The 24,448-nt window shown below is 43.5% G+C and overlaps 1 protein-coding gene across 1 annotated transcript; it reads right to left on the bottom strand.

The window, feature by feature from the left end:
- Nucleotides 1-21,561: 21,561 nt before the first annotated feature.
- Nucleotides 21,562-24,234, bottom strand: PID (Protein kinase superfamily protein). Its single transcript, XM_028263849.2, has 2 exons — nucleotides 23,163-24,234; nucleotides 21,562-22,553 (listed from the first exon to the last, which is right to left on the bottom strand). The coding sequence occupies exons 1-2, from the start codon at nucleotides 23,717-23,719 to the stop codon at nucleotides 21,737-21,739; spliced, it is 1,374 nt and encodes a 457-aa protein (XP_028119650.2). The 5' UTR covers nucleotides 23,720-24,234; the 3' UTR covers nucleotides 21,562-21,736.
- Nucleotides 24,235-24,448: the final 214 nt, after the last annotated feature.

The following is a 24,448-nucleotide window of genomic DNA, read 5'->3' on the forward strand; positions in this document are numbered from 1 at the left end:
AATGTATATCTATCTCTCAAGACTCCATTTTCTGAACCTCTGAGAAGGGAGGAGGGGCTCCCTTCTTATAGAATTCCAATTCTCAAGCTTGTTGAATAAGCTTGAGTCTTGAAACAAATCCCTCTATATACGTGTATGGAGGATGTGAATTGTGGATATCAGCTGTCACAGCTGGCAGAAAATATCTTCAAAAAGCAGATGGAAAGGTCTTGGCTCAAAAATATGGCCGATTGACCAACATAAGTGTCGATCGACCAAAAGGAATGCCGATCGGCCAACACTTTTGGCCAATGGCAAGAACACAAGGCCGATGGCATCATGCCTTGGCCGATGGGTTAAGGGATGGCCAACAAGCCACCCTCTTCCCTCAGAAACAAAAACACAAGTTTTTGGTCCACAACCAAGCACAAAACAGACAAGTTGAGAGATCCTAAGGCAAGGCGCGCGGCCGAGACCTCCGGGAACTCAAAACGAATACGAGCATGGATGATCATCGAGTGTTCAAACGATGACGTCCAAATCTTGAGGACGGTAAAAAATGGGGTGTCTACAGTTGCCCCTCTTTGACAGAACTAGAAAGTCATAAAATGACGGGAGTGAATGTCAAAGCCTAGAGACGACCCATTTTTGACAAAGCCAAAGACTTAGACGAGTATACAAGATAATAAAGATATGCGCCCGCAGGCAGGGGCAAGATGCAAAGGACATGCAAGATGCAGAGCATAACTTATGATCATGCAAAGAGAGCAGTAATGAAGCATAACATGCAACAATTTAAGCAAGCAAATAAGAATCGAACTACATTACATGCAGAAAGGATGTAAGAGAACTATACAATTCTCGCTACGTCTCACGTGGAGTACATACGATACCATCTGGTTCATCTAGTCGCGCCAGCTTGAAATGAACCGTACATACAATATCGTGCCTGCAAAAAAAATAAACTTAACAGGTACAATATCATTAGAAACATGCATAGCAATGCAAGTGAAAAGTGCATAACAATGCAAGTAGAACGTGCGAAAGAACGCAAGTTAGATGAAGGTGCGAAACAACACAAGTTAGATGAAGGTGCGAAACAACGCAAGTTAGATGATATGCAAAACAATGCAAATTAGATGGGGTGTGAAACAATGCAAGTTAGATGATATGCAAAACAATGCAAATAATAAGCGAGACAACGCAAATTATAGATGACATGCAAAACAATGCAAATAACGAGCGAGACAATGAAAGTTATATACGATATGCAAAACAATGCAAATAACGAGCGAGACAACGCAAGTTATATACGATATGCAAAATAATGCAAACAACGAGTGAGACAATGCAAGTTATATAAGGTGCAAAACAATGCAAATATCGAGCGAGACAACGCAAGTTATAGATGATATGCAAAACAATGCAAATAACGAGCGAGACAATGCAAGTTATATATGATATGCAAAATAATACAACTAACGAGCGAGACAACGCAAGTTATATAAGGTGCAAAACAATGCAAATAACGATCGAGACAACGGAAGTTATAGATGATATGCAAAACAATGCAAATAACGAGCGAGACAACACAAGTTATATAAGGTGCAAAACAATGCAAATAACAAGCAAGACAACGCAAGTTATAGATGATATGCAAAACAATGTAACTAACAAACGAGACAACGCAAGTTATAAATGATATGCAAAACAATGCAACTAAAGAGCGAGACAACGCAACTTATATAAGGTGCAAAATAATGCGAATAACGAGCGAGACAACGCAAATTATAAATGATATGCAAAACAATGCAACTAACGAGCGAGACAACGCAGGTTATATAAGGTGCAAAACAATGCAACTAACGAGTGAGACAACGCAAGTTATATATTATATGCAAAACAATGCAAATAACGAGCGAGATAATGGAAGCTGTAGATGATATGCAAAAAAATGCAAATAACGAGTGAGACAACGCAAGTTATAGATGATATGCCAAACAATGCAAATAACGAGCGAGACAACGCAAGTTATAGATGATATGTAAAACAATGCAAGTAACGAGCGAGACAACGCAAATTATATAAGGTGTAAAACAATGCAAATAACGAGCGAGACAGTGCAAGTTATAGATGATATGCAAAACAATGCAAATAACGAGCGAGACAACGCAAGTTATAGATGATATGCAAAACAATACAACTAACGAGCGAAACAACACAAGTTATAGATGATATGCAAAACAATGCAAATAACGAGTGAGACAACACAAGTTATATAAGGTGCAAAACAATGCAAATAACAAGCGAGACAACGCAAGTTATAGATGACATGCAAAACAATGCAAATAACGAGCGAGACAACGCAAGTTATAGATGATATGCAAAACAATGCAACTAACGAGCGAGACAACGCAAGTTATATAAGCTGCAAAATAATGCAAATAACGAGCGAGACAACGCAAGTTATATATGATATGCAAAACAATACAAATAATGTGTGCGACAACGTAAGTTATAGATGATATGCAAAACAATGCAACTAACGAGCGAGACAACGCAAGTTATAGATGATATGCAAAACAATGCAACTAACGAGCGAGACAACGCAGGTTATATAAGGTGCAAAACAATGCAAATAACGAGTGAGACAACAAAAGTTATATATGATATGCAAAACAATGCAAATGACGAGCGAGATAATGGAAGTTGTAGATGATATGCAAAAAAATGCAAATAACGAGCGAGACAACGCAAGTTATAGATGATATGCAAAACAATGAAAATAACGAGCGAGATAACGCAAGTTATAGATGATATGCAAAACAATGCAAATAACGAGCGAGAGAACGCAAGTTATAGATGATATATAAAACAATGCAAATAACGAGCGAGACAACGCAAGCTATATAAGGTGCAAAACAATGCAAATAACGAGCGAGACAACGCAAGTTATAGATGATATTCAAAACAATGCAAATAACGAGCGAGACAACGCAAGTTATAAATGATATGCAAAACAATGCAACTAACGAGCGAAACAACACAAGTTATTGATGATATGCAAAGCAATGCAAATAACGAGCGAGACAACACAAGTTATATAAGGTGCAAAACAATGCAAATAACGAGTGAGACAACGCAAGTTATAGATGATATGTAAAACAATGCAAATAACGAGCGAGACAACGCAAGTTATATATGGTGCCAAATGATGCAAATAACGAACGAGACAATGCAAATTATACGATATGCAAAACAATGCAAATAACGAGCAAGACAACGCAAGTTATAGATGATATGCAAAACAATGCAACTAACGAGCGAGACAATGCAAATTATATAAGCTGCAAAATAATGCAAATAACGAGCGAGACAACGCAAGTTATATATGATATGCAAAACAATACAAATAACGAGCGAAACAACGTAAGTTATAGATGATATGCAAAACAATGCAACTAACGAGCGAGACAATGCAAGTTATAGATGATATGGAAAACAATGCAAATAACGAGCGAGACAACGCAAGTTATATAAGGTGCAAAACAATGCAAATAACGAGCAAGAAAACGCAAGTTATATATGATATACAAAACAATGCAAATAACGGGCGAGACAACGCAAGTTATAGATGGTATGCAAAACAATGCAAATAACGAGCGAGACAACGCAAGTTATATAAGGTGCAAAACAACGCAAATAACGAGCGAGACAACGCAAGTTATAGATGATATGCAAAACAGTGCAACCAACGAGCGTGACAACACAAGTTATATAAGGTGCAAAACAATGCAAATAACGAGCGAGACAACGCAAGTTATATATGATATGCAAAACAATGTAAATAACGAGCAAAACAACGCAAGTTATATAAGGTGCAAAACAATGCAAATAACAAGCGAGAGAACGCAAGTTATAGATGATATGCAATACATTGCAAATAACGAGTGAGACAACGCAAGTTATATATGATATGCAAAACAATGCAAATAACGAGCGAGACAACGCAAGTTATGTAAGGTGCAAAACAATGCAAATAACGAGCGAGACAACGCAAGTTATAGATGATATGCAATACAATGCAAATAACGAGTGAGACAACGCAAGTTATATATGATATGCAAAACAATGCAAATAACGAGCGAGACAACGCAAGTTATGTAAGGTGCAAAACAATGCAAATAACGAGCGAGACACCGCAAGTTATGTAAGGTGCAAAACAATGCAAATAACGAGTGAGACAACGCAAGCTATAGATGATATGCAAAACAATGCAAATAACGAGCGTGACAACGCAAGTTATGTATGATATGCAAAACAATGCAAATAACAAGCGAGAAAACGCAAGTTATATAAGGTGCAAAAGAATGCAAATAACGAGCGAGACAACGCAAGTTATAGATGATATACAAAACAATACAAATAACGAGCGAGACAATGCAAGTTATAGATGATATGCAAAACAATGCAAATAACGTGTAAAGCAAGGAAGGAATAAAAAACACATGTAAGTAAAGCATGCGCGACAATGCGTACAATGTGTGAAGCAAGAAAGAGATGTGCATTACAATGCAAGCATGGTTGAGGTACGTTATTCGCGATGCTGAGATGCAACTTCAAAGCAAAGATGAGGCATGCTAAATGCAAGAGTGAAAATACGTATGACAAGTGCGCTTGTTAAAAACATGACAAAACATTGTAATACAACATATTTAAAGTAATTTTCGAATCTCGCAAGATACAAAAGGATACGAAAAAGGATACACCTTGCGTGTACCGAGGATTGCACACGAAAGACACGGTTCGAGGTCAACACGGAGGCCGGTTAAGCTTAAAAAATCTACTTTCTTGCACTTTCTTATGGAATGAGGGTTCCAAACAACATAACTGACCCAAACAAGGGTATTTGAAGTGCATCGGCCACAAGGGGAGGCTGTCGGCCATTCATCGGCCATCAAATGATATCATCGGCCAAATGTTTAGCTGATCGGCTAACAATTTGGCCGATCGGCCAAAAATGGTAATTTCGGGGCAGTTTTGTCTTTTTGCCTTGGGTCTTTTAAATATAGGGTTCCAAACCCTATATTCTCACTTCTCCAAGCTCAAAAATCATTCATTTCTCTCTCTAGGTGATTTCCCAACCTTAGATCCTTGTTTTTCTCTTGTTTTCAAGCCTCCCCCATCGTTCGATTCGCGAAACCCTTTCCGTTTCACACACTTTGAACCGAACGAAACACATTCTCGGTGTCACATTCTTGATTTCCACCACTTGGAATTTGTTTCCCCTGAGTTACCCTCGATCTTTGTGCCTTTTCCCAAACTCCGACCTTTTCTTCCATTTTTCACCCCTCGGGGTTTACTTTTCGCGTTTTCACCCCTACTTCACACTTTCGGCCATTTTCGCACTCTTCTTGAGATGGCAGATGACATTCCACGAGGTGGGACTCCCCCAGAGATAGATATGGACCCCGAGGTCGAGCTCCTACCTCTTCGCATTCGACAATTCGACCCGGCGACCTACCGGCCGGCAATACACATGTTGCCTCCCAATGGCATCCGCCACTTTAGGAGCTACGCATGAGGCGCGCCACTGGAGCTCTTGCTACGCGAGCCAGAGTCACACCTATCATTCGGCGCTGTCGAACTATATTCTTTCCCTCTTTACTTTCTGCAATGTAGACTGTATAACTTCGATAGTCGATCCTGTTCTTTAACTGAATAACCCATACACACTGATACATCATATGCTTAGTTCACCGTGAGCACACCCGCACCTGACATTTGTTTAAACTTGAACACATGCACACACATTGCATATTGAACTGAATAACCCAAATACATTGATACATCATATGCTTAGTCCACCTAGAGCACACCCACACCCGACATCTGTGTAAACTCAAACGCATGCACACACACTGCATTTTCATCCACTCTGAATGCATTTGAAAACTATATTTCTAACATTGCTTCACCACTATTTGTTTTGAACACAGGGAGATTCCCATGCTTTCCAGGGGTATGGGAACACCATCACCTGAGGTTGGTACATGGAGCTGCCCGATGCAGTTCGTCAGACTGTTGATCTGGCCGGCCTCGGCGTTTTCTGCAGGGGACTTTCGCACCTCACTGGGAGTAGGCCCCTTCTGGGCGCACTAGTGGAGAGGTGGTGGGACACCACCGACTCCTTCCACCTTTCTGCTACAGGGGAGATGACGATGACCCCCTTCGACTTCTCGATGCTCACTAGCATCGGGGTAGGGGGTGATCCGATCCCTTTCGATACTAATATGGATGAGTGGGACGTCGCTCAGATCTACCTGCTTGGCGCTCGGTCACCTCTTTCCCGTCCAGGATTCGTGAGGTACTCTTGGTTCAAGGACCACTTTAGGATTCAGGCGCCTACGACCCGGGAGGAGGTGGAGCAGCATGCTCGCGGCTTCATCATGTTCCTACTGGGGACCACCCTCTTCGCCGACCGAGCGAACACCGTTGCCCTCTACCTGCTGAGTGCACTAGTGGATGTGACACGGATCCGCCGCTGCAATTGGGGTGGCGCAGGCTTGGCCATGCTCTACAGATACATGAGCTCATCCTCTCGCCGCAGCAGATGCTTGCTCAGAGGCTACTGGCGAGCCTGGGAGGTATATTTTCCCTTTCTGTTTTACAGTTCTGCTTTACTCTATCTGTACACCACACACACTGCACACACGTAATCTGCTTTACACTGGCTGTACACTGCACACACTGCACAATACACTACACACACTGCACATTTACTGCACAATACACTGGCTGTACACTGCACACACTACACAAAACACTGCACACATTCTCTGATTTCTGCGTTATCTGCATTCTGCTTTGTCTGATAAGCGTACTCACTGTTACTTTGCTACATTCTGTAGTTGTGGGTGTATGCCTACTTTTCGAGGCTTGCCCCAGTGCCAGATGTGGAGACGTCCCCCATGGTTCCATACTCTCATCGATACGATGTGAGGTCTGAGTGGAGGCCTAGGGAGTCTTTCCTGTTCTTCCGCCGATACTTCGACACCATTACCGCCACAGAGGTATTTCAAACCTTTCAGTTCATTTAAGCTTCGCTTTACATTGTACTTTCGATAACAGATAACAAACTGTATGTCCTGTCATTTGCAGATCACCTGGCAGCCCTAGACGGTATTGCCTGATACAGTGATAGACGAATATATGGGTGCTCGGGAGACTGCCCGATTTTGAATTTTACTGGAGGGCCCAGTCTGCCGGGCATGGTACTTTAGGGAGCGCTTCCTACGGTAGACCCTCGGTTTGCCAGAGCAAATAGTCCCCAGGCCACCTCCTACCCATACGAGGGCTACCCAGAGGTACACCCCAAAGGAGATGGCGGATTACACGATCGGCTGGGATTCGAACCTTTTCCGAGCTGAGGGCGACTACACCGAGTTCATCCAGACCTACCTGATGCGGCCTCTGACCGGTGCTCGCCGAGTCGAGAGAGAGAGACCTGCGGTGCCAGTGGCAGGAGCAGGAGCACCGAGGGCGACTCAGGCCCGTGGCAGGAGTAGGTCCCGGAGGGGACGGGGAGCTGAGTGGCCAGCACTGCCTACCACCATGACATGCCGAGGGCAGGGTGGGAAGACTTATTAGATACCTATCGCTCCTCCTCCGGCTGATCATGAGCTCGTTGGAGTTCACGGCCCGACCCTGGTATGTACTACTAGATTTTGCATTTTGTATAGTCATTTCAATTCATTTGATATCCCGCAGAATACTAATTACTTCAACACTTTTGTAGGCTTCCATCGAGTAAACTAGTCAGTCTCTAGAGTTGATGGCCTCAGTGATGGAGATGTTGCAGAGGAGCCTGGACCTACTGACCATCTATGGTATCCCGGTAAGTTCTTTCAACCCCAGTCCCAACTTTGCACACTCTGTTCCATACATGATCTGATGCATCGCATTTATGGATACGGCACTTGATACACTGCACTCACATACCACTCACGGCACTGATACACTGTAACTCACAACATTCATACACTGCTCACAGCATTCACACATTGTACTCACATATTGCTCAGAACATTCATACACTGTACTCATACACTGCATTTGGTATTCATACCTTGTTTTGCATAGCATAACTGATGCATTTGCCATTTGTTCTTTTCAGGCCTCATTCCAGATATCAGCCACAGGGGGTGCTCCAGCTAGACCATCTGTACCTACCCGAGGAGCTGGGGGAGCCAGGTGCGGGATGACTATACATAGCCGGGGCAGACACAAGCGCACCCATGCTGAGAGCAGTTCACGAGAGCCTACTCCAAAGGACGATGAGTCAGATGAAAAGGTAGAGTCATCTCAGGGCGAGGCCGGAGACAGTTCAGACAGCGGAGATGACGGCGGCGATCCTGGACCTTTGTTCAGGAAGAGGACGAGGACGGACTCTCGCACTTGAGGCGATTGATGTGGATCCAGACATTTTGTTGCTTTTCTCCTTTTTTGCTTTGTTTAGACATTTTGTTGCTTTTTATCCCCCCCCCCTCCTTTTTTTTTATTTTCTTTTTTGCTTTATTTTCCTTTTTGCTAGCAGTTTAGGCACATTGTACTGCCTCAGGCAGGTTTTGCCTTCCTCAAAACTATGCACTTTTTGCAAAAGAAACAAAAAACATGAATGGAATGGAACAATTGTTTTGTTCAAAAAGTATTACATTTGTACATTCTATACATCGCATCGCATCGCATTACATAACAATGTAAATGAGATTGAACTTTATTTTAAAAACCAAACAATCGAATTGCATTAATCAGGTAGTGAGCCAACTAACGACAAAACAACTCGATAGAAAAAACAAAGAACTTGACAAGTTAACCAAATGTAATTACAACTCGATAAGCAAAACAAAGACTTAAAGAATACGAAACAAAACTCGATAAACAAAAGAACAACAACTCGATAAGCAAATTGAAATAACACAGGCGCGACTTCGCAAAATCATCACCGGAAGGCACTTGAAGTGGAACCAGTCACAAGTTCTCAACATATTAAGCATTTAGACAGCTCAGAGGATAAGAGGGAAGGCCATCGGCCAAAGAGAGAGGCCATCGACCACAAGAAATGGCCATCGACCAACATTTCTAGCCGATCGGCCAAAACAGATGGTCGGTCTGTACTATTTGTGGCTGATTGGCCAAAAAAAAATGCAAAAACCTCCAGAATGTTAACACCTGTCTTCCACTCACATCTTATCTTCTACAAAAGCCCCAGCTTCATAGTTTGCTCATTTCAGCACTGATTTGCACCAAATGGAAGAGCTTCTTGTCCAAAATCTCACAAATTGGATTGCCAACTTAGATGGCTCAAAAAAGCTGAATTTCTGGGGCTTCGGCATAAATGCACTATTCACGTTGGGTCACACTCCGCTGTATTTTCCGTTCCTCTATGCCACGATAAGGTTTTGGAATCTGGTAACACACGTCTTTAGCTTTGGCAGACAAGAGGTGTGTCCTACTTTCGAGGATTTCCAAACTTTAATGGAATCCGAGCGCGATGAGGAAATCTTGCCTCAACTCTAGTTCGGCCATGTCCAAGCCTTAGGACGGATGTGCGGCCTTAATTTGCATGACGCTCGGTCATTCATTCACGACGGAGAGCTGGACATTCCGAGCTTGGTTCGTCGGTTTTCTGATGCCGGTGACCGCGGCGACCATCATTGGCAGGATTATCGGCAACATGCGCTTTGCTTATGCATGTTGTCCCATTTCTTGCTTGACCTAGGCTCTGGTGGGTTTAGCACCCGTTTGATCGAAGTGGCCGAGGGCTTGAAGGAGGGTAAGAGCTGTATAGCCATGACACTAGTCGAAACATTGATGCGATTAGATGCTTTTCATCACCGGGAGACGGCTAGGTTTGCGGGGGTCTACTACTACTACAGGTAATGTTTCCCACCCCATCTCACATATGTTTCTCACATCACTCGGCCCTCAGGCTCGATTTTTCCCTCAAAACCCTTTGCTTATTTTTTCTCTCAACTTACACCTCTCTATTCTTTAATCTCTCATTTTTCATCCCTCCCCTAGGTATGGTTGATGGACAAGTTGAGAGTGGTGGACTCATGTCCGACATATTCAGCTCGCAGCTATTTCTTCCGACGACACTTGGTCGATGCCCCAGATGAGGGATTGTGGTACAACTGGATGTGCAGTTTGTCCGCTACAGACATTGCTTGGCGCTGCCCTTGGCTTAGTTTACCGGCGATGAGCTACAGCATGACCCGCCAGCCCGAGATCCAGTTGATCAGCTTGACACACTGTGTCTTCTATTTCCCATTCTGGTTCCGACGCCAATTCGGATATGATCGGACTTGTCCGGAAGAGGGGGTTGAGTACCCTGCAACATTTCCAGTCCGAGGCGCACAACTAACCTGGTATGCCACAGCATAGAGGACGAGAGAGCTTCTGGCCCCCGCTCCCATTTTCAGTTGTACCCTCTCTGATGAGTGCATAGACTGGCTCAATAAAGGGGCACAAGTTGGGCCCATTTTGGCATCAGAGACTTCCACAAGCTCGGGGAGGGAACGCAAGAACACCTGACTATGCCCCGAATTTATTTGCTTTAATCAGTACTTTCAAGTTATCTTTATGAATGTAATGAAAAGCAACTTCAATTTGTATTTAAGAGTAGAAGAACTCTGTATTGAAATCAATGAAATTGAAGGTTGTGGGTACTGAAAATTTTTCGTTTGGTCCAAAAATGGTCTAAGTTGTAAAAAGATTAATTTGAACAAAATCAACTTTTATTAAAACTTTTCAAAACCATTTTCGATATGGATCAGAACTGGACACACCTGAGATCTGTCACTGAGATGCACAACCCCGAATCTGAACAACTGAAAAGTTGCCCCTAGTTTGAATAGCACTGCACTGGAGATCACGGCCGAGCTCTTAAATGTTGAATAGACAAAGATGACCAAATATGATCACATGGACAAAGTTGATTGGGGAAGTGTTTGTGGCTGGACTTCCGGATGAAGTTGCCTACGTATCCCAAAGATGGGAATCAAGCCTTACGTAGTTCGACTTGGGTTCACTCGAGTATTTATGCTCTCCTTTTGCGCTCTAACTTTTGCCAAGGCCGCCCTTTGTGGGTTTTCAACCTTGCGAGCTCAATTTTTATAATTTCAAAAAACAAAATAAAAATTATGTTCTAACTTTTGCTTAGGTCGCCCTTTCGGGTTTTCGGCCTAGCAAGCCACTCAGGGAAAGTATTTCTTCAACTTGTCCATGTTGATCGGTTGGGAGAACTCTAGGCCATCTAGGTCCATCAGAACGACAGCTCCACCCGACCAGATAGACTTAATGATGTAAGGACCAGTCCAATTAGGTTTGAACTTGCCCCTAGGGTCATGGATGGGAGCTCAGTTGTCTTTGAGCACCAAATCTTCTTCTTTCAAATTTCTGGACTTAACCTTCTTGTTGAAAGCCCTGGCAATTCTGCGTTGATAACCCTGAACATGGTACAGTGCTTTCAGCCTTCTCTCGTCAAAGAGCATGAGTTTTTCGAATCTGCTCTGTTGCCAATCTGCCTCAGCTATCTGACACTTAGCCAGCACTCGCAATGATAGAATCTCAATTTCGATAGGCAGAATGGCCTCCATCCCATAGACCAATGAATACGGAGTCACCCCAGTAGAAGTTCTAATTGAAGTCCGATAGCCCCATAGAACAAATGGCAACTTATCTGGCCAGTCCCGGTAGGTTTCTACCATCTTCTACAGTATGTGTTTGATGTTCTTGTTGGCGGCCTCAACTGCTCCGTTGGTCTGCGGCCGATATGTAGATGACTTATGAAAAGCCACGTTGTACTTGTCCAACAAGTCAATCACTTCCTTCTTGAAGTGGGAACCATTATCTGAAATGATCTCATTCGGGACCACATAGCGACAGATGATGTTGTTCCTGATGAACTTTGCAACATGCGAAGCCTTCAACACCGCATAAGATTGGGCCTCAACCTACTTCGTGAAATAGTCTATCGCGACCAGAATGAACTCATCCCCATTGAACCCCTTCGAAGTGACAACCCCAATTACATCAATCCCCCAAACTGAAAATCGCCATGGCGAAATCATGTTGTATAGCTTTGACGGCGGAATGTTCATGCGGTTTGCATGGATCTGACATTTATGGCATCGCCGGACAAAGCCAATACAATCCTCCTCTATAGTGGACCAATAATAACCTTGTCTAAGGATCTTCCGGGCTAGCATCACCCCGTTTATGTGCGATCCACACTCTCCTCCATGGATGGCCTCCATCAGGGGCTTGGATTCTTCACCATCAACACATAGTTTGTTCATTCCGAGATGACCTCTCTTATACAGTTTACCCCCACAGACGATGAACTGAGCAGCCATTCTTCGAATTGCCCTCTTATCTTTGGCATTTGCCCCTAGTGGATACGCCTCTTTTTCCAAGAAGTTCCAGACATCGTAATACCAGGGTTCTCATCTTGAACCTCATCTATGGCAGCAATCAGCTCATATGCCGGCACAAATTTCTAGTCAATGATGATTGGACACATCCGAACTCCAAAATGGATGTCTATCATGGAAGATAGAGTTACTAGTGAATCAGCGAACCTGTTGTTCTCTCTTAACAAATGAGCGAAGTTCAACTTCTCAAACTGAGGAATCAGCAAGTCCAAGGTCTGGTGGTAGATTCTCATCTTTTCTTCTTTGACTTTCCAATCTCCTTTAGCTTGAAATACAACGAGGTTCGAGTCCCCGATGACGTCCAACCGTTTTGCCCCTAGTTCCAGGACGGCTTCTAAACCAGCAATACATGCCTCATACTCTGCTTCGTTGTTTGAGACTTTGAACTGGAGTTTGAATGCTAGAGGGATACGAGAATTGTCAGATGCTATCAGCAACACCCCTATCCCATACCCATATTGGTTTGACGCTCCGTCAAAGTACATCATCCAAGTTTCATCTTCGACATGCAAAATGGCCTCGTCTGGAAATAGGTACTCAACTGCTTCATCCCCATCCACTGGGTGATCGGCTAGGAACTCCGCTACCGCTCTCTCCTTTACTGACTTGCTCGTCACATATTTCAGATCGAATTCGGAAAGCAGAAGCAACCAACGAGCTAGCCTACCCGTAAGTGCTGGTTTCTCGAAGAGATATTTGATGGGATCTAATCTCGAAACCAGTATTACCGAGTGAGCTAACAGGTAGTGCCGCAGCTTCCTGGTAGCCCATACCAAGGCCAGACAAGCCTTCTCCAACGGAGTGTAACGGGTCTCGTAATCCAGCATCTTCTTGCTCAGGTAGTAGATAGCCCTCTCTACTTTGTCCTCAAACTCTTGCGCAAGCATGTAGCCCATTGTAGTTTCAGTCATTGAAAGGTACAGAATCAACGGTTTTCCCGGCTCAGGTGTTGACAACACAGGTGGGTTGTGTAAATATTGTTTGATCTGTTCAAAAGCAGCTTGGCATTGGCCGTCCCATTGGAATTTCTTTTCTTTCTTCAAGAGACCAAAGAGTGGCTCACAAGTCAAGGTTAATTTAGCAATAAACCATTTTATGAATTGCACTTTACCCAGAAAGCCTCGCACCTCCTTTTCAGTCCTTTGTGGTGGCATTTCTAAGATGGCCTTGATTTTGAAAGGGTCGACTTCGATACCTCTCTGTGTAATCAAGAACCCTAGCATTTTCCCTACTATAACACCAAACGTACACTTCTGAGGATTCAGTCGCAACCGATACTCTCTGATCCGTTGAAAGAACTTCTGCAAGACGTTGTAGTGGCCCTCTTTTTCCTTGGACTTGAAAATCACGTCGTCCACGTACACCTCCACCTCTTTATGGATCATATCGTGCAAAATTGTGGTCGCAGCCCGTTGATACGTAGCCCTAGCATTTTTCAGTCCGAACGGCATTACCCTATAATAATAAGTTCCCCACGGGGTGGTAAAAGTGGTCTTCTCCCGGTCTTCGAGTGCCATCAATATTTGATTGTAGCCTGAAAATCAATCCATAAACAAGAGCAATGCATGCCCTGCAATGAAGTCCACTAATTCATTGATATGCGGCAAAGGAAAGTCGTCCTTCGGACTGGCTTTGTTCAAATCCATGAAATCCACACATACCTGAATTCTGCCGTCCTTCTTCGGCACTGGAACTATGTTGGCCAACCAAGTTGGGTATTCAGATAACAGTAGGAACCCTGCGTCAATTTGCTTGGTGACCTCTTCTTTGATCTTGATAGCCCAGTCTGGGTGGATCCTTCTGAGCTTCTGCTTGACAGGTTGGGCCTCTGGGTCAAAAGGGATTCCGTGCTGTACAATCTCAAGATCGATTCCAAGCATGTCTTCGTAGGACCACGCGAAAACATCTTTGAAATCTTTTAATAAAGCGACTAAGCGCTCGCGCTCCTCCGAAGATAACGTGGACCCGATCTGGACCAACCGCGAGTCTTTCTCAGTACCAACGTTAATTTGGGTGATTTCATCAACCAGTGGTTTTACAAACCTCTCCTGCTCTTGTTCTAGCAGATATTTCAAAACCAGAGGAATTTATTCCTCGTCGTTTTCATCGAAGATTTGAAAGTCTGAATTAATGCAATATGTCAAGGGCACAGAAAAGTAATCGAAGGCCACAGCCGCACAATTCTCATTAATCATTTCATCCAGTCCATCTGATTCCTCCGTTGCAACAGACTCAAAGGAAAAAGGAAAAGATGAACTGGACAGGACTATGGCATCCAGGTTGTCACCCCCAGGAATACCGGACTCAGACTCAGACGAGCTGGAACCTGATTCCGACTCTACAGACTCAGTGGAATCAGATTCTGGCTCACTACCTGACCCGGTGCTGCTTGATAAGAATCCCTCCTTGTACTGCCAGATGAGGGAGGATACGATAGATGCATCCAAAATGTTTGAAGATGAGCTTGCAGCCGCTTCATTCCCGATCATAGACACTGAGAGATCATCCCCCAAGCACTCTTGTACGATCGGAGGACCTAATAGTAGACAAGCTAGTGCTACCCCCATTTCAATCTCGGTGCTCTTGGAATCCATTTCCTTACACTGCTCAACCTCAACCGATGGACCTGCCTGCTCTCAACAACATCATCCCTGGATAACTGCAAGTTGAAGAAGATCTCAAATCCCGGCAGGTGCCTCTTCTCTATGTTTAGCCATGGCTTTGGGAAGCCGCAGAATGGAAAGTCTTCCCCCTCCCAGACAAAGCGTCCATTCAGGGTGCCCTGAATAGGCCGATGCTTCAAATCAAAACGCCTCCCGGTCTGCTTGGCTCTGGCTCTTCCGGCCATTTCTTTGCCTTTCCTCACCCAGTCCTCTTTGGTAGGCAAATAGCCTAAGCCAAAGGTATGCTGGTTGTGCGGCACTTCGGCCGATACAGTAATGCCTTTCCGGCCACTTTTTCCTAGTCCTATCCCAGGGATGTGTTGGAGCTTGTTCATGAGGTACACTGATTGTGCGCTGATAAATAACCCTTCATCAACAGCCAAAATGTTTTGTACGACCCGAGCCTCGGCTAGGATAAATCCCGACAGGAACACATCCTCTGCGCCGTGTTCGATCTCCAATACTGGCGTAGACACCTCTGGCGGTAGATGGATTGACAAATTCCCAAAAACTATAGCCACCCCTTTCCCGTGGGGGTATTTTAACATCTGGTGCAGGGTGGAAGAGACCGCCTGTACCTGGTGCAACCATGGCCGCCCTAGGAGTAGATTAAAGGTTGGGGGAACATCCAAGACATGAAAGTCAACATCGTGTTGTCCTGGACCAACCTGGGTCTGAATCTGTACAGTCCCTATCACTTCTCTACTTGTATTGTTGTAGGCCCTTATCATCTGGGCAGTTGGCACAAAGTCTGCGGGCTTCAACCCGATTGCATATGCTGTCCTCGACGGACACACGTTGATGGCGGATCCTGTGTCAACAAGAACTACTGGCATCCATTTTTCTCTACACTCGACAGAGATGTAGAGAGGTTTGTTATGGTTTGCGCCCTCAGGCGGTAGTTCCTTGTTAGTGAAGGTCAACGTCGGGGAAGCTCCTCCCGAAAAGACCAGTCCTACCAGCTGCTCAGGCGTGGTGTCTATTGAGAGTTTGGCCTTGTCCATTGCAAAAATGACAGCCTGTCTGTGTACTCTTGAAGCCATAAGCAATCCCCAGATGGAGATGTCTACCTGTATCTTCTTCAACTGTTTCAGCACAGCCTCTTCTTCGAGTAACTTTTCTTTTTGCTTCTCCGCCTCCTTGTCCTTCCCGGACGCCTTTGGTTGATCTAAGTATGGGGGCTTGAAATACTGCCCACTCCTAGTCATGTGGTCAACTTTGCCAATATACCAGGTATCATCCGGTTGGCTTTGCCCCCAGTCTTCATCGGTGTGGGCAAGACATAGATCATCATCTTCCCACCACATACCATTGGCAGCCAACAGGCATCTATCTGGCTCCATTACAACCATCCTTGTGCCCACGGCAACTTTCGTTCCTGTGCCCGCAACACGTTCTGTTCTTGTGCACACAGTACGTTCTGTCCCCTCAAGGGCTTTGGCCTTTTTGACTCTCTCAGAATCCTCGACCCTTTCCCACTCAAACTGCTTCAGTATAGCTTGCTGTTCAGTATCTTCCATACCCGAACTGTTCGTGTTCTGAGCAAAATTCTTTACACCGGTGCTCTCCGGCTATACAAATTGATTCCCGGCCCTTCTGGCCACTGTTTATGTCCCCGTCCCTGACGGACCTTGTTCTAGCTAAGGTTGTTCAACAACATCCGGCTGGTCGTCAAGCCACCCAATAGATTCTACTGACTCATCAAACCAATTGACTGCCACGTCCCCTGAGTCCTGCTCGTCAAAAAATTGAAGGTTAGCAATGTCCTCTTCCAGATTCGCTAGGTCATCTAGCCCCTGATTAGGTCCATTCTCTCGTACCACACAAATCTCTGCCCCACTGGCAATTTCATTCTCAACCTAGCCTGGCCTGCTGATGTAATGTAACTGCTCAGGTCATTCATGTCGCTCTCAGGCCCCTCAGGCTCCATATAATTACTCTCATCTGCTCCAGTAGTCGACCCAGTTCCATCTTCGATAGCCACCACCACTGTTTCGAGTTGGGATCGGGAGATGTCCAACATGCACAAGTTAGTGCTGTCAGGAATGAACACCTCTGGCTTGGGTAGGTGAGAAGAGGTGATATATATGCTAGGGTCGTATGACACAATCCCAGTTTGGATAAGATTGATACGTTTGGCAGGTGGAGCTTGGTTATGTGGTGGGAGAGGGTTGGTTGTGACATTCGGTTTCTCCGGAGGCACAATCACCCTATTGTCAATGAGATCCTGAATCTCATGACGCAATCGAAAGCACTGGTTGGTGTCATGACCATGCTGTTGGTAAAAGGTGCAGTACTTAGTTGGGTTATGGGAAGCAGGGAGTTAATCTAGTAGTGGCCGCGGCTCTAGGGGCTTCAAGTGCCCTTTCCTGATCAAAACCCCCCAAAGCTTTGGACAGGGGCATCTATAGTGGAGTGAAGGTTCTTTGGCCTCGAGGTGAATACTTGGTTGTTTGTGAGCTACTTCTGGATGCACCAATGAATGGCGTAGCTACAAGGGTTCTTGGAGTGGTGGTGGTGACCATGCGCACATCTGAAGATCTGGCAGCAGCAGCACTGCTTATGCCTACATTTGTACCGTGGTTGAATGCCCTCTTAGGCTATTCTCTGTCATGGTCAATCAGACCCTGTTTCATAGCGTCCTCGATCTGCACCCCTATCTCATGTAGATCCGCAAAGGTGGGGAGGGGGAGAACGATCATCTTCTGCATGAGCTTGGGCTGGAGGTTGCGCACAACCATCCGAATTTGATCTTTGTCAATGGGCCTGATGGTCATCATCGAGGCCTTGGCCCTCCAACGGGTTACGAAATCGGAGAAACTCTCCTTCGGCTCCTGCCTAGTTGTCTCAAGATCATAGGTTGTGACCTTGATCTGTGTATTGTAGCAGTATTGAGCTATGAAGGCCTCGACCATCTCCTCACAGTTCCTCTTAACAAAGTCCTCCAGCTTTGCATACCAAATAGCCTCTACACCTGACAGGGTCCGGCTAAACAAGGAAAGCTTCTGCAATCTGGAGAGGCCCAGCAGCCTTAGTATGTCCGAGAACAACTGCAAATGCACCATAAGATCTCCAGACCCGTCGAAACGGTCTATGTGCGGCATTTTAAATTGGTCCGGCAGAGTCACGGCCGAGTCAGTATATCCATCTTCAATATCTGGAATAGACTTCACACCCTGAAACTTCTTGAACATCTTTTCTAGCTTGCTCACTTTTAACGCTGTGGGGTCCACCTCGAACTCAAAAGGAGAATCTGGTAGGTTGGTCTGTGCTTTGGATAGCTGGGGTAGGATCGAGGGCGAAGCCGACCCAATTGGGATGTCCGTATCATCCTAGACGTTAGCTGTCTCCCCGAGTATGGGAACTCTTGGTGGGGGAGGAAGCTGGTGCGAAGTAGATGCTCTAGTTTGCTGCTGTAGCCTGGTAATTACCTCTGCATGTTGGGTCATAACCTCGGCCTGGCGTGTGGCAAATTCTGTTTGACGGGCAGCGTCCTGCTACATGGTTTTCATACTCTCCTGGAGCTGACGCATCATCTCCTCCAAGCCTACCATATTGTGCTGATCTAACTGAATAACTGGTATATCTGTCCCTATAATGGAAACTGAGACCTCAGCCTGACTGTTTACTAGTGGGGTAGACCACTGATCTGGCGACCACTATACCGATACACTGCGCCATTTTGACCTCCGTCCGGTAACCGGGGGTAAAGAAAGGAACACTGCTTGTCCGTCTATCAGATCCCTAGATTGATTGAGTCTACGACCTCTAACCCAGAGTGCTCGGGGAATATCTATTTGGTCAGATGTAATGGTGCTAAACTACCTTGCAAAAAGATGAATAAAGCATAATAAGGAAATAAAATGACCAGAAAAACAGACAGCATAACAGCTTAAATAAAGACAACACACAATTGGCAAGCACAAGCTGAATGAACTATTCTCAACCACTGATCACTGTCCCGAATCTGAATCTGATACCGCAGATATAACTGATTCTTAAATACTGATGTCTGCAGGCTTGATACCCAGACTTGCAAACTGATACATGCATTCCTGTAAAGACACACTCTAAAAGTACGTAGCAAGCAAATGAGAGTCAAAACACCCCTATGTTGGGGTAGGGTTTCCCAGTCCTATTGTGTCAAGAACTAGGATTTCACTACGCACATAGCGGTTTCAAATAACCTATAATCGGGTAAGCAACCTGTCCTAGTTTGGAATAGTCACTATGGATTCCGATATGCACTAGGTCGAATGGTAAAAAATGGTGTCTCGGTAAAAACAGGGGTTTGTGTTCCCGTCGTGGCAGAGCCCGCAACCGGTCAGCCTTATGGCACGCTTCTCAAAGCAAGCCTCCGACAAACCGTTCAGGAATAGCATACGGCAAACACGGTGTCCTAAGCGCACCAATGCAAATGCAATGCAAAGAGACACATAAGTGTAAACAAAACAAGATATCATGAGTTCGAGTCAAGTTCTCTGACTCTTCAGCAGAGTCGCCAGAAACTGTGGACGCGCCCCGAGAACTCCCGAAGCTCCGCGCTTGCGAAGGCACGAAATCTCGTTTGTTCTCTAGCTACTCCAGTTCGGACTCAATGTCACGGTTCTGAATCTAATCTCACAATGTGCGATGCAAGACCGATAAATCACCAAAGAGTCCAAATCCGGCAAATCATTTTGGAAAACTAATTTTTGTAAAGAAGTGTCAAACATAAACTGCTTTGCCTTGTATTTTCCTTTCCTTTTCCAAATCCCTACCCAATCCATGATCCAAATACAACCTAAATATATGATTGATTTCAACTTGACTTCTGTTAAATGGAAAACCCGGAAATTATGTGTATCAAAAGATGAGAAAAAGAAGTTATTGAGTGATAATCTGGGAATAACAATGTATGTAGCATATGTATAAGAATATGTGGATATTCATAAATCTATTGATATTCATCCATCAATATCTTTAAAAAAATAAAATAAAATAAATTAAAAGGAAATTGAAAAAGCATGAATTCGAAAAACATAATCAACAATATTCAAACAATTTCAATTCTGTTATATCCTGAAAGCGATTCATATTCAAAACAGTTATACAGATTGGGGACACAGCTATGTTCGTTTCTTTGATAAAACTATCAAAAGATTAACTAATGAGAGTCGAAATGTAGAGAACTTCACTTTTGTGAGATTATTCAAAGAAGTAGATTGAATGAACTTGATCTTCTTGAAGAAAACTGTAAAGTGATTGAATCCAAACATATGTATTGAAATGTGGATATCTTGATCAAGGATTTAACAAAAATACATCAGAAAATTTAAAGCAAGAAAGCGAACTGTATAAGTAGAGAGAGTGATTACTTGATGAAATTGCTCTGTATAAACAGAGAGAGAGTGATTACAGCATTAGAAGATATTGAAACTGATTTAGAACTGCTATGTAGTTTGAAAACGTGGGGGTGGCAGAATTGGTTGGTTTGAATTCATCATGTTACCCTTAACTACAAATTGATGTTAGTGTAAAAATAATGTAATTATTTAAGAAGTTATGGCCATTTTAGAAAAAATGAAAAAAATTTCTAAAAGAGACTTCAGGACACCAAAATTCCTGTTGGCTTTTAACAATAATATAGATAATAATATTTATTACTAATTTGAAAATATTTTTTTATATCTCTATTGTCATGTAATTTTTTCATTAATATAAATAAATAAATAAATAGTTCAATTTTCTAAAATGATGAAAAGACTTGGGCTCTATTTGATTTAATTTTTAAAAATAATTTTAAATTTTTAAAAAAGAGTTCTTAAAATAGTTTATGAAAAAGGTTCTTGAGTTTTTGAAAATAATTGTAGAATAATTTTTAATTTTAATTTTTTTTAAAAAAAAATTAATAGATAAGTGAAACCAATTTCAAGATTTAAGGCTTATTTTAAAGGTTGCTTGGGATGACTTAAATAAGTACACTTTTTGTCTTTTTACGAAAAGATGTGCAAAAAAGTAAAGAGATGATGTGATAGAAAAAAGATAAAAAGTGTATACTTATTTAGAATAGTCAAACTTGACCTTAGTTTGATTTAACTAATAGATGAGTGAAAAAATTTGATTGATTGATGTATAAAATATGAGAAAAATAAAGAGAAATTAAAAAAAATGATTGATTGATTTATTAATAAATAAATAAATAAAGTGACAAAAGAGAGAAAATAATTTTAAAAATTAATAAATCAAACATTTAAAATTTTTGATCTAAATATTAATTTAAAAACTAAATTAAATGATACCCAAGTTATTGGACGCCCCATTTACCAACTCCACCGCCACCTAAACCCTCATTCGCAAAGCGACCCCATTGTCATGAACCTCGTATATCCCCATTAACGTCATCTCCTTACCATGCATATTAACTAACATATTACAACTAATTAATTAGTAACTTTCTTCACCTACTCCATAGATTAAAAATTTATATATAAAAATTATAAATTTAAAAAAAAAAAAAAAAAAAGAAACCTAGCCCACGAATATTTACTCTAGCCCCGGTTGCAAAATCTGGCAGGAAAGCATATACACGTGGCACATATCCCGCGACTCTGTTGATCAGAAGTAGTCAAACGCCGTTGATTGAGGCATTCGGCCACCGACATTAGTTCGTGGACGGGACGTCGTCGTTTTGTGTATCCGGATACCACCTCCTGGAATATCTGGGGGGGTGAGGGAGCGTACGAGAGCAAAGTTTAAGCCCTTGAAAAACGGGTGGGTCTTGACTTCTGCTGCACCGCGCATAGCCCCGATCCGACCCGAAGGGTCTTTGACCAACAACCCGGAGATCAAGTGACGCGCGTGCAATTCAGAGGTGCTGGCAGGAGAGTCAGTTGGGAAGGACAGTGGTTTTTTCACAATGTTACGCAGCGTAGCTTCGTTAGTCTCCGCACAGAATGGTGTTCGTCCGTATATCATCTCGTAGATGAAAATCCCGAGGGCCCACCAGTCCACAGCGTTCCCGTGGGACCTACCTGCCGCAACCTCCGGGGCCACATACTCGTGGGTTCCCACGAACGAGCATGACCGGGCGCTGACCGGCTCCGCCACAAACAGCCGGTTTGTTGTCAGCGTCTGGATTTTCTTTGATCGGAACAACAGACGCTTCGACAGGCATGAAAATGGGGTGGTGGGTGCACGGGGAGATTGTGTGAACCTCATACAGTCTGCTGCTGCTGCTGCTGCTGGGTCGTCCGGAGAGGAGTCCGGAGATTCAACGGCTGGGATTGCATCTGAGCAGAGCGAGAGGTCGAAATCAGAGAGCATGATGTGACCGTCTGATCTGACCAACACGTTCTCCGGCTTCAGGTCTCTATAAATGATTCCCAGCATGTGAAGGTACTCTAGAGCTACGAGAACCTCGGCCGCATAGAACCTGGAAAATGCAAAGATGGTTTCATTTTCAATTTCAATTTTTCTCTGGAACCAAACAAAAACCAGCAACTTCATCAACCAAACGACGTCACAAGGAAAGAAATATATAATATTATAAGAACATGGCCAGAGAAAAAATAAAAATAAAGAAATAAAAATCTGATTAAATCTTTTGATTACTTGCATGAAAGGATAAAAAGCCCAAAATGAAAGAAATGCCTGATTTGGTAAATTCGACTCACAACCATAACGAAAGAATTCTAATAACAGTAAATTTTCATTGCGGCTAAAATTACAGCAATTTTTCGAGAAAATGAATTGACTAGAAAGAAAGTGAGCAAAAATTAAATGGAATATCCATTAGAAGAGAAGTAGACTTTTGCAGAGCTGAAATAGACATAACGATTACTGATAGGAACATATGATATGAGGCTTTTTTTTTTTTTTTTTTTTTCCCCAGAAAACAAACAAAACCCAGAGAATCCATTAAAAAATAAATAAATAAAATCTAGACAGCCCTTTTCAAGCGACATATATGTATATATATATATATATATATTATATAACAGAGTAGAGAGAGAATATTGATTGTTGTCCATGAAAAATGTACCTTGCGGAGCTCAAAGAGAAGCGTTTGTAGGGTTGTTTATGTCTGAGAGAATGCAAATCACCACCGGAACAGTACTCCATCACTACGCAAGAGAAATGGGAGGCTTCAAACTCGGCGTAGAGCGTAGGCAAGAAGGGGTGGTCCAGCATCTTCAGAATCTTCTTCTCCATCTCCGCCCTCTGAATCTTCTTCTTCACGGCCAAGACCTCTCTATCCACCACTTTCATGGCGTAGAAGCCGCCGCCGCCGCTGCGGAGGCGGCATAGGAAGACCCTCCCGATGTCGCCGCTCCCGATTTGGCGTACAAGGCCGAAGTCCCTGAAACCCAGCCCCGCCTTCCTCCGAAACGTCAACGATCGTATGGCCTGCCACGACGAGTCCGACGATCGGTGTGGCTTCAGCGACAGATTCTCCGGCGACTCCGATCTCAGTTCCAGATTTTCAAAGGACAATCGGCTGAAACTAACGCAACTGTCACTTCTACTCATCGAGCTCTGGCTTGAATTTAGGGTTTCGGAACTGACTTCACTGTCTGAGTTCCGTGGAATATCTAACATTGTACAAAACCAAAACTCCTGAAACTCCCCTATTTCCGACTTTCTATCCCGGGCTTTATTCCAAGCTGTGCTCGGTTGCTTTTACAGACGATCGATGTATAATATTAAGTACAAAGAACTCGAATATAATCTATTTGAACAAGTTCTCAAAAACGTCAAGAATGGTTGGAAACAGTTGGATTTGAACCTTTTTTCAACATCATTTTTGGAATCAGATACGAAAAAATGCTAGTGATTGCGACAACAGAGAACGAGTGAACAGTAACTCAATGGAGAGAGAGAGAGAGAAAATAAGGTACAAGAATCAATTACAGTAACTCAATGGAGAGAGACCACCGGTTAGACCGCCATAAATGGACCTTTAACAAAAAGCTTTCGTTGTTGAATGCACTGAACAGAAAATTAGGCTTCCGTACAGATTTCACAGAGAGAGAGGCGCAGCAGTCGTCTTCTCTGGTGTTTATGGTTTGAGAGAGAGAGAGAGAGGCAGGCTAGGAGGAGAGGGGTTGGGACTTGGGGCGAAGGTAGTAGTTGGAGGGTATTTATGCAACGTCGTACGAAGGTAAATTATTGAGTTTTTAATCGCGGTTAATAGTCTAATTTAGGAGAGGTTATTCGCTGGCCTGGTGTACAGCGCGTGATATACTAGTGTGTTTTTGATCGATAGAAACAGTGGTGGAACTGACGATTTTATGCCGAAGTGGATTCGCTTTTTAATTTTTTAGTTTT

Source organism: Camellia sinensis, chromosome 9 (genome assembly GCF_055761805.1).
Source record: "Camellia sinensis isolate YWXY chromosome 9, ASM5576180v1, whole genome shotgun sequence".
Taxonomy (NCBI): Eukaryota; Viridiplantae; Streptophyta; class Magnoliopsida; order Ericales; family Theaceae; genus Camellia; species Camellia sinensis.

Bases quoted from the DNA above. Each gene is read 5' to 3' on its own strand.
- PID (XM_028263849.2), bottom strand. From the start codon at position 23,719: ATGTTAGATATTCCACGGAACTCAGACAGTGAAGTCAGTTCCGAAACC. The intron at 22,554-23,162 runs GTACATTTTTCA...TGCATTTTCCAG, and splicing joins TTCTCTTTGAGCTCCGCAAG to GTTCTATGCGGCCGAGGTTC.